The 11,861-nt window shown below is 37.6% G+C and overlaps 1 protein-coding gene across 2 annotated transcripts in view; it reads left to right on the forward strand.

The window, feature by feature from the left end:
• Nucleotides 1-11,861, forward strand: part of RNGTT (RNA guanylyltransferase and 5'-phosphatase) — a 171,126-nt gene that overhangs the window by 154,507 nt on the left and 4,758 nt on the right. For both annotated transcript variants that reach the window (XM_083857734.1, XM_083857735.1), the window contains one exon: nucleotides 10,786-10,909. In XM_083857734.1, the coding sequence (XP_083713860.1) occupies nucleotides 10,786-10,909 (124 nt within the window). The remainder of the gene's footprint in view (nucleotides 1-10,785; nucleotides 10,910-11,861) is intronic.

Here is an 11,861-nt window from a genome sequence, read left to right on the forward strand (position 1 = left end):
TCTCAGCAGGGTTGTGAAGTCCAACCTCAGCAATTAAGTATAAGAATGCCCCCTCAAAATGTCAGAGTTTTAAAAATCATTGCAGTTTGACTTCTTTTGTCATGTATTACAAAAATAAAAGTTTGATCTTTATTATTGTCATGGTTTAAGTCCATCCAGCAGCCAAGCCCCATTCAGCCGCTCACTCACTCGCTCTCCCCCAGCAGCAGAACCTGGGAAAGAATAGGAAGGATAAAGGTAGAAAACTCATGAGTTGAGATAGAGACAGTTTAATAGGGAAAGCAAAAATTGTGCACACAAGCAAAGCAAGGAATGAATTCCCTGCTTCCCATGGGCAGGCGGGTGTTCCACCATCTCCAGGAGAGCAGGGCCCTATCACACCTAACAGTGATTTGGGGAAGGCAAACACCATCACTGCAAATGTCCTCCCCTTCATTCTTCTTCCACTGCCTTATAAACTGAGCATGATGTTCCATGGTCTGGAATGTCCCTTTGGTCAGTTGGGGTCACCTGTCCTGGCTGTGTCTCCTCCCAGGCACCCCCAGCCCCCTCCCCAGCCTGGCAGTACAAAAATCAGAAAAGGCCTTGGCTCTATGTAAGCCCCACCCAGCAATAACAAAAAACATCTCTGTATTATCAACCCTGTGTTCAGCACAAATCCCAAACACAGCCCCATGCCAGCCACTGTGAAGAAAATTAATGCTACTCCAGCCAAAACAAATACATACTACAAATAAAAACCTTGAAAGTTTTGTTAAAAAATACAGTGTTCTTCTGCTGTAAGAGACTTCTCTGATTTTAAGATCTGACATTCTTCTAAGAAAACCATTACATGTACTTTGTAAAAGCTATGATGAGCAAGACTGAGCTCTCCTCTTTGGCTCAACCCTTTGGTTCTTAGGAGACTTGGCTAATGACAATCCATTCAGTCTAATGGAGTAGATGGGGATCAAAAGAACTTCTGTTTCCTACAAGTCCTGTAAATCTCTCTATGTTCTAGTGTCAAATTTGTGAGTAACTAGGAATTGCCTCTGAAATTTATGAAGAAAAAAGTTACTATTTTTTGTAATATGTTCTAGGCAAAACCCAAAACACAAATATGGGAGATTAAAAGCAAGTTTGCTATTTCTGGTCTTAGTTTATCTGCACATTCTCTCTGTACAGTCTCAACGTTTTCAAGTATTAATAGGATTTCTAGATGTTGAAAAGATTTATAAATATATAATCTTGCTCCCTACCCCCATTTTTCTAATAATGCTTGCATAGCATGTTTAATAATTTACATATCACTTAGATACCAGTATTTGATAAAGTCAGTATGCCAAATTCAGCCTCCAATGATATATATTTTTTGCTTGCTTAATATAGTGCAAAATACAAAGTAAAATTTTGATTATATCTTTCTTAATGTTGTTTTTCAGTAACGTTCTGAGGCAAAGAAATTTGAACCATGTGGGAATCAGATCTGCTAAGAAACCTGTTTGGGCTTTGTTAGGCAGTGAAGTAGACATATGAATATATTACATATGATTATCATAAAATTAGGGCCTGGAAATGGAACAGTCATGCTGCTGCATTTTAGACAGTACATTTATAATAAGCTGTAATAAGGTAAACACTTTGAATGGATATAAGAGGAGGCATTACTTGTGATCACAAATGTATGTTCAGTTCATGCTTTTGAAGCTCAATTTAACACGGCAAACAAATTTCCTTAGAGTGTTGACACAGTTGTTCTCAGTGGTAAATTTTGATTTATGGGGAAAAAACTTTAAGCAAGTGGGTTTTGGGATCTAAATGGAAGAAAAGAATATGATTCTTGATGGCTGTAATTTGAAAGCTGTGTGTTGTTACCAGCAAAACTGTGTTTAAAAGACTCACTTGCAATTACTTGATACTCTGGATTCTAGTTTAGATTTCTTTTGGTGTATTCTGATATGATTTGGCATCTTTCTGAAAGAGTGTAAACCTGTGGTTTCTAAGGACATTAGAGAAGCTAGATAAGAAATAACAAGAATTAGGTTTAGACCCCAATCCTGATGGCACTAGTGTGGGCTAATTGATCTTCTGAAGCTGCTCAAAGGCATGTAACTTACAAGGATAAGAGCTTCTAGAGCTGGATCCCACATGTATAGCCGTCAGATAGTGGGAAGCTCCTGATAGCCCTGCCCTGTGGAGTCTCCCTCTAACCCATCCCTGGTTGTCTGACATCAAGTGACAGAATCCCTTGTATGGTGTAATAAGTACAGGTAAAACAAGATTAACTTAGACTCCTACAATAGCGAGAGTTTGGGTACAGAGAACCGATGAAAAACAGTAATATGAGAAAGTACCTTGTAAAATCTATGTGGGAGAAGCACAAACAGTTGTTTAGAAATCCATCCTATTCAAGGTGAATTCCAGCATGGGGAAGGCAGCAAATGTCAGAAAAATTAATCCTATTCTGACACAATCATCTAAGTTCTCTTTCATTTATTTTGAAGTGTAGGAGTAGTGTTGCCAAAGTGATTATAAAATAGTGATAGCATTGCTTTGTCTCTGGAAGACTTGTTTGGGTTTCTATGGATAAATTATTAACAAGATTACAGTGGCCGTGTGTCACAAGATTTCTTGGTAGCATGAGTGTAAGTACCTGAGGGGTAATTAAGATTGGGTTTAGAAAACATAATGGGGGGTAAATGCTTTCCCTGTGGTGTGGCCACAAACTATCTCTTTCTTCTCCATTTGCAACTGAGAATACTAAGCCTTAAGAAATTAATAATTTATGAATGAGCTAAGTGGTGTTTTCAAACTATATTCTTTACTAGTAATGTATAACTCTTGTCTCCTGGATCTTTGTGTCTCATTATGCAGCACTCCGTGTTTGGGGCAGGATCCCTTTTGCAAAAGCAGTCTGAGTGAACAAAGCACAATTGAGGGTTAAGACTGGCTTTCACAAGCTAGCTCATAGCAAGTAGAGGTACAGTCCTCAAAATGTATCAGGCTGTGAGTGAAATATTTTCTCACATAATCATTTCTATATTATTATTTCAGCTTTTTTTACCAGATTGCACTGTATATCCTTGTTTTCTTCCCCCTCATATAGTTGCTTAGCTTTCTGATGGGGTGGCTTTTTCTTCAGAAACCTCCTGTGAATTCCTTGTCCTTCGTGGAAAGGTGTTTTGGTTTTTTTGTTTATTAGTTTTTTGCATTAGTTTTTTTTAACCTGCTGAACAGTTCTGCAGTTTGCTATAGCCTTTTACTACTATGCTTGCAGCTGCCTGTTTTTCTTTGGAACTTAAACACTTTCAGTACTGATTCCAGGGATTATTATTATTAGCACAATTATTTATGATGTGCCAAGTGCAAGGTGGCTATCTTTAGCCTCTGCAAAGTTAACCCAGGTGCTTGCAGAGCATTGTTTTTCCATCTTCCTACAAATTCATGACTGTAGAGCAGGTGAAGCTCTGTTTGCACCAAACACACATTCTCTCTGCAGTAAGGTCACACTGACAACTTGCTTTGAGAGCTCTGTTGCTGCTCTTTTAATGCCTGGGTGTTTCTGCAATTCTCCTGAGAGTTTCTTACTCTTTCATCAGCATGCTGAGGGTCAGAATTATATGAGCTGCTTTTTCAATAAGACTTTATTTAAGAACTTGTCACAGCAGAGCTATGCCAAGATCACAAATCCTCAGCACAGAATTCTTCCATTTCTCAGTTTCTACAGAGGTGTACAGATTTTTTCCCTTTAACCCAGAGACTTGTGATGATCAGAGTGCAGGGGCAAGGGATATTGATCTAGGAGGACAATCATTTATTACTTTGTTTCATTTAACTGTTCAAGATGTGTATGGACACCCAAATCTCTGTATCTCATTCTTGATGTTGATTAAAAGAAAATAGGATTTTTTTAAAGCTTTAGCGTTCTCTCAGAAGTTAGGTGGAGATGGCAATGTCTAGGAGGAAGGTCAGCTGCTCTTTGAGTAATGTAGACACCTGAGTTATAATGCCCAAAAGTGTTCAAAGAGTTTATTGGTTTGCTGTGGCAAATGCCTTTACCACTGAGTAAAATGAGATGTATAAAAGTATTTAAAAAATAATCTTCTAGATTATCTAGAGTGATCATTGAGGAAAACATTTGTGTAAACACATGTCTAGTTCCACATCTTGGTCTAAGCAGCTACCAGTTACCTGCTTTGTCATAGATACCAGTGTGTTCCTCTGAGAGTCAAAAGCAAAGCTCAGGAAAACATTGGTTTCTTACAAGATAGTTCAAATGGTGTTGCAAGGTCAGGTATATAGGAGACTTTCCAGGATACATTAACAAACCTATTTCCAGCTGGCACTGAACATCATCAAACTTGTAATATCACTGATAAGAGGAACACTTTTTATTTCTGATGTTTCCATCTGTCACTTGCCTGGAAAACCCCAGGACTCCAACCCATTATATGTATCAGAAGGCAGTATATTTTTAATTACTGCATGTAAGAATGAGAGATTCTTTGAGAAAATATTACATATTAAAAAGAAAGACTAAATCATGACCTGAGAGTGCTAGACACTGGAAGTCAAAAACAAACAAAAAAAATCCACAATTTTAAAAAGCCTCATTCTTGAAATTTGGAAACATGATTTTTCTTTTTTGCTTTTCCCATGATTCTACAGTGCTTGGTGTTAACATTGTGGTTTTAATAAGGCATGAACAAAAGTGCTAAAATTTTATATTTCTTAATATTCTTTTTTGGTAATGACATCTCAAAATTGGAGAATTTCCATTTCCCATGTACATAAGAAGCAACATAGTTGCACTTAGAAGGCTTTATTAATGTTAAATAACCATCTCAACTGCATTGTGTTTACCCAAGCTGATAACCATTTTGGGTAATACACTCCTTAAAAAGGAAACACAATCAGTATGTTTAGTTTAGCAAGAAATCTATGGTTTGATAAAATAATCTCTTGAATCGTATAAAGAAATAGATATTAAGCTGCATTACAAAATCTGTTTGGGCTTGAGCAAAAATGCAAAGCAGATTAACTGATTAACTTTTTCCAGCAGACAGTATTCATGTGGTTCAGTGTACACGATTTATGTGAATAGGCATTTAGTAACCATCTTGTAAATTTTTTGTTCTTTGAGAAGTTTGACTATGAAAATCATTAGTTACTTTATATGAATGGGGAAAAAGTTCTTCAAAAGCATCTGAACAAAGTCCAAGAGTCCAAAGAAGAAGCACTAAATTAAGATCTTGGGATCTGTGTTAGGGCTGGGCTGTGCCCTGTAGGTGCTGGGGCCTCTAATAACTTCATGTCTACTGACTGTCTCAGATGGTCTTACTCAAATCATTAGAATTTCTTATATTCATGACCTCACCGGCAATCACATATAAGAGTGCTTTCAAAGGATCCTTGTTTCTCAGACCTCATTTCCTCTAAATTGCCTTGGTTTGACATGAATGTCCTTGGAGTTCATCACCTTTAAGTGTATGGTCTTTTAAATTATCTTGCTTTGTGTTTGGCTTATCTTTCTATCTTCAGGAGCTGTTTTATTTTGTTACTGCTGCTTCTTTATTTTTTCTGTCTCCATCCTGTTCCTTCAGGAAGTCTTGGCCTCTCTTCGTTTCCTCAAATTCCCATGTAATTCTTCTTTTTGTTCCTTGACTGTTGTGGTTGCATCTCCCTGATCTTCAGATGTTGCCCTCTGCTGTGGAGTCATAGTACCAGTGGGCAGCTTAATTCTCCCTGTTGTCTTGGACATTCCACACCACTGGAGAAGTTTGGAAATAAAGTCTATCATACTTAGCAGTTGTGGGCAGTCACAGCATTGGAGACTAATGCAGAAACTGGAATTCGAGATGTGGTGTTTTGCTTTAGAGGTTTTATTTACTAGGTTGTCATTTGTGGCTGAATATATCCCAATACCCTCAGAACAAGGAGCTCACACATCTCATGGTTTTGGACAGTTCTTACAAAAATGTGATAAGTTTTTGCAGGGTGACCTACTAAAGGAGGTGTGGGACACCAGTTCTCCTGCAGTAAGAGACTGGGAATCAACCAAAAGGTTTCTCCTTCATGACCACACAGCTAATAATTTATTTTGGGTTGTTCCTTTTTCACTTGTTTGTTCGCTTTGGCTGTGGGAATGTGTCCTAATGGAGAAAATGTAGTTATGATATCAGTAAGAGGAAGAATTACATTCTGGGCCTTATGTAGCAGCTCTAAACTTTTCTCGCCTCTAGGCATTGGAACTTATGTTTAAAAAAAGAAAACAAACAGTTTGTGTATTTGAGCATTTCAAAAGGAAATGCCTTCATTGCTCATGCTAGCTATCAAAAGGCAGATCCTTCTTAGAAAATAGAAACCGTTTGCATTTAGAATACATCTTGCCTTTATGTTATGGTTCCTTTTACTTTTTAATTCTGTATTTGAAAATAAAGATGGTTTTAATTTTGTTTTTTAATTTTGTAGGATTTCAACAGCTGCTTTTGCTCATTTTTTCTGTCATGGAAGTGAAGGTTTTCTGTGTCTGCTATTATGATCTTTTCTTCTGGGACCTTAAAAATTGGCTGATGACTAGGGGTGTGGAGTAAGAATAGAAACGTGTGGATTGAAGAATGTTTTTCTATCTGTGTTTGGTAATAGAGGGGAAAGTGCAGCAAAAAGGCGTTTAAAGAGAGAAAGAATTTGAAATGGAATGTTTTAAGATTTTGCTTACAAACATCACTTTCTTTAAAGGGGATTATTTACTAAACTGAAATCATTTCAATTGCTTAGAAAAAAAGCATGCATATGGAAACATAAGGCTTCTTTCAGCCAAGTCTCCATTTATGTAAAGGCTTATCTCCTTTTTTCTTTCTAAAGAACTTGAAAATGGGGAAAGTAGATGCATTTGTGCAATTTAAGCTTGTTCACTGTAGACATGCTTTCTGAAATACTAACTTAATAACCTTAAAATCTAAATTTGCACTGTTAGTGCCTCTTATGTGGGGTAGGGGCTTGCTCAGGGATTTCATTCTCTTTCAGGGTTAAGGGTGATGAGACTAATGTTTGAGTGGAATGACGGACCAGTCTGACAGTCAGATGCCCTGTGGAGAGACACAGAAAAGCATTGGCAGCTGATAGTCAGCAGAGATAGTAAAGGCATCTTCATTAGACTTGGAGCTAACTACATTCAATTTAAATGGTTTCTTCTTTCTCAGCTGGATATATTAGGGTTTTTTTTTTCACAATTTGCTCTAATTACAATAAATTGTGGCTGCATATTACTCATCTCAAAATGACTCTGTTATTCAGCCTGGCAAGAAAATTTGAAATGGGTTAGATATTTTAATTTCTTTAATATATTTTTAATTTCTTTCAGAACATAGGGGATAGAAGAAGCCTGGAAAATGAGAGATTTCCTAAGCCTTAATTTTCTTCATTCTTAGAAAAAGAAATAAGCTTATGCCACTGAAGTTCTTCCCAGTGAATGGCCCAGATGATGGTGGTGGGGGAAGCCTTTCTCAGGGCGGGGAAGATATAATCATGTAATCTGACATTCTTAGGCAATGATCTTGTATTACACCAGTCTGATTTGATAATGAACTGTTGCTGAAATGGGGATGCAGCTCAAGCACATTTTTTTCCAGGCACACCTTACAGACTAGCAGTAATACAGTGAATCAGCTTCCAAAAGAATGCTCCTCTGTGTTTTTGGAAATTATTTCTATTGGGCAGATAGGCTGGTTCCTGATAATTAGATCAAGTACAGGCAGGAATACTGAACATTGCTGCTGCTGAACAATTTCCTTCCTCTTGAAAAGAAATAAGTGTACAGGTTGGTGTTTGTCCTTGCCCAGGACACAGTTGTTGCCCAGACCACTTCTACTGTTCTGATGCACACCACGTCTGTCCGCCCCATGTCCAAGACTTGATCCTTTGGGGTTCTAATTCTGACTGGCTGTCTGAAAATAGGCTAAGGAATAAATGTTTAATTAAGGCAGGCTCCGTGGAGTCCTTAGTGTGGTGGAAGTTTCTGTCTTGAAATTGCTGAATGCTGGTTCAAGGCCTTTTATCAGCAGTATGGCAGAAACACTGGCACTCTACCAGCACTGAGGATAAGCATTTTGGCTGAGAACTGCCATCATTCCTAATTCACCTTCTGTGAAGCACTAGAAGCTAGAAGAAGTACCTCTCAGGAAGAGAAGTGATAGTGCATTATTTGAATACTGCTCTGGACTGTAATACTTAAAGGGAAGAAGGAGGGATGAACACACTGCAAAGGGAGAATAAAAAAACACCGTGCTGAGCAGCTCACAATTAATTCCCAAAGGGAAGGCATTTCTAGACAGTTAAATTTAGGGTTTCCCTGTCCCACTTTGAATCTGAAATACTAGAAAGTAGTATGTGCATGGTAGGTAGATGTAGGGTCTGAATTATGGATACAAGAATCACTGCGGCCTTGTTCAGTCCTTTGTATAAACAATACCTATTTAGAAGTCTACTAAGATGCAATAGTGGAAGAGTGGTTTTAATAGTGAAAGTGTGTTTTGCTCAGAATACTTGTAGTTTTAATCAAATGCCCAGCAGATGCTGAAAGATTCTTTTATATTAGAGTAAGTACCTTTGTAAGATTAAGGTCACTTAACAAAGTAGAGGGAAGAGTAGGTGCTGTATTTCTTCCTTTGTAAAGTAATTGCTACAACTTGCAATTGTTAAAGGCTGTGATCACCAGTTTTCTAATGGGAAAATTCATTTAAGTCAGTGCTTTGGCAGGTGTTCATATTTTGTGGAAAGATCCATCTTCCAGATTGCTAATGAATGGCCAAGCAAGTCTCTCGATAGTTAATAATATTGCTTAATTGCCACAGTCAGATAAAGCTGCCATCTAATTTATTGCTATTCTGAGCATCTGAACACTTGAAGAATGATAGGTCATGAGAAAACCTTATGAGGTGGGTGGTTAGTTGAAGTCATTACCTGCAATTTTATGCATTTCCTTCTCCATCAGGTGATCTTTCTAACATTTCCCTGCTTTGGCAGAAAATCAGACGTGTGGCTATACCTCCTGCTGCCCTCACTTGACTAGACAGCTGTTTTCAAAATAATATACCTTCCCAAGGCACTGCACAACCAGGAGTTTCTTACTGGGTTTTTAGTATCCATTGTACACTGAAAAAGGATGTGTTTTCCTGCATGCACCAAATGAAGCATAATGCATCCATAAACATGTGTCAGTCAAACCGCCAGACTGCATGTAGCTTTTCAGTGCAGATGGAAGAAGTGCAGTGCTGTGCAGAGCATTCTGCAAAGGAAAAGATTGCTAATCTGAGCAATCTAATGATCAACAGAAGACACAAATTTCACTTAGGGAATAAATGATTTGAGGAAAATAACTCTTTGCAGGTGCTGGAATGGATAAAGAATAGTGTGTGACTCAAAAACTTGACTCAAACTCTGTCAGTCCTGCAGCAGGACAGGGCTCAATTGTAAGCGAGTTTTACAAAATTTTCTTAAAGTTCCATGTTCACTTGACAAGTAGAATCCTAGGGCTCCTTATCCAGGAGTGAACACAAGTATTCAGATTAAGTATCAACAATGTTAGGATTCTGCTTATCAAATCTTGTACTGTGCAGTGTAGGAGGACTTGATCCATGCTCAGGACCATTTCCTTAATTAATTGTCTTTATCTGGAAGTTAATGGAAAAGGGGTTCATGGGTTTTTCCACTGTATGTGTTATTAAGCTGTCTGGAGACAGCTATGGCCTTTTACAAATCTGCATTTCTCTGACAGTAGTAAACTCCTGTGTCACTGCTCAGGAGCAAGTAGACAACAGAGGTGAAAAATTATGCTAATGAAGTGCAATAACCACCTCCTTTTTATGAGAGCGCTTATGCATAAGATCCTAAATCCAAAGTGTTACATTACCTTGTACAGCTTTTTATTGGTAAAGTATAGCAACTAAACGCAGCTAGCAGTTAAATACAGCTTTATACTGCTGAAGAGGCTCTTTGGAACAAAGTGAAGTACATGGGTAAAATTGTTAAAGCGTTAGATAAGGTTCTCAGGTTTCCATGGTTACATGAAAATTTTTGCATTGTATCATAGATTAGGATGCATAGGATGAAGTAGCCAAAACAACTACGAAGTCCAATGCATATAAACTACATTTCCAAACCACAGTGTTGCCAAATAGAAAGACAAATAGCTCAGGATATTGGCTGCTGACAAATCTATGAATCAATAGAGTCCTGAAGGAGATTTAGAATATATGTAATTTGAAAGTCTGCATTATTTTGAAGTTACAATCTTAATTTTTAAAGACAAATGAAGACAAAAAAATAGAAGAAAAAAACTCAATCATGTAAAGAGTGGAATGATTTTTGTTAGCTTTTTCCAGTTTTGAAATCTGACATTTTGCCATGAGACCTTCAACAAAGAAGGTTGATGAAACATGGATAATACATTTCGTGCACTTAGGCTGGCAGCAGCACTTAAACTGGAAGCAGTTTATTCCCATGGAAACCTATTTGCATTTGGGCCAGAAGTGACTTTTTTTCCCCCCTCTGTTAGCACTGCTGATGTTTTAGCATAATATAATTGCTGAATATTGACAGCAAATTTGAAAAGGATTTTTAAAATGTTGAGTAGCTGAGCATATGTAAAATGGAGATGTATTCTGGGCAATTTTTTTGTGTAGGTTGGAGGTGTGTTGCTCCAAGCAGGGAGCAGGGCAGCTTTTGATCTTCTATTATTTATGCCTAAAAGAACGAAAAAAACAGTGAATTAAAATCTGTTTATCCTAAACAATTATTTTTATACAGGTGACAAAAGAACTCAAACAGTACGACAACAAAATTATAGAGTGCAAATTTGAGAACAACAGCTGGGTCTTCATGAGACAGAGGATAGACAAAAGCTTTCCAAATGCCTACAGCACTGCCATGGGTGAGTAGAACAATTTGCTTTAGAAGTTTCTCAGGCTAAAATTTTAGTATTTTACCTCTGTTCTGTTTTAAGTAGGAAAGGCACTCTGTGTTCTTATTTCTGGTCTGAGTCCTGACTCCCCTAACTTATAGTAGTAATGCCTCATCTTGCAAATGCTTATGTCATCACTAGTTTTTAGATAGCATAAACCTTCTGCCTGCACAGTTATTTGATAAAGTCAGTCAAACCAATTCTCTGATGCAGAATTTAACAGGTAACCCAGAATCAAGTGCCTAAATCTTTGCAGAACTGCAAACACTTGTGCAAAGGTGACTTTAAATGGCAAGGCATGCCTTTCACATCAGAGCCAAGGAAGTTTTTATTTACAATAGCATCACTTCAGCTGAAATCAGTGCCTAGCGTTGTGTTGGCTTGCTGGGATGTAATGCAAACTGGCACATTATGAGTGGAATTAGTTAAACAAAAAATCCATTAAAATGCCAAAACCATTATTTGGCAGATGGGCTAGAAAATTAAGAGGAGAAAAATGTCATCTTGGGCTTCAACAATAGTTACACAAACAATGAAGCAGGGAAACTAGTGAAAGGTGAGGCTATAGTCATGCAGAGTTGCAAGACTTTTATGTTCCTCTACCAAAAAATGTTTTGCCAAGTATTGTAAATTAAAGGATGATATTTTCTTTCAGATAAAGTGTAAGAGTTTGTGTAGAAGTGTGTGCAAGGCTGACTAGCAATAAACATAATGATACTGACTTTGTTAAGTGCCAAAATGAAGTTTAATCATATTTAAGACCATCCTAATTACTAGGGCTGATGTAGGATTTTCTCTAGACCCTTCTACTTGTATTTCTGCCTGAGCAGTGAGTAGATTTTCTTGAATAAACACAATGTGGTCATTTTGCCAGGAGATAATAAATCTTTTGGCACCTTAGGGAACCAGCACAGAGTGTAGC

Source organism: Zosterops lateralis (genome assembly GCF_965231275.1).
Source record: "Zosterops lateralis genome assembly, chromosome: 3".
NCBI lineage: Eukaryota > Metazoa > Chordata > Aves > Passeriformes > Zosteropidae > Zosterops > Zosterops lateralis.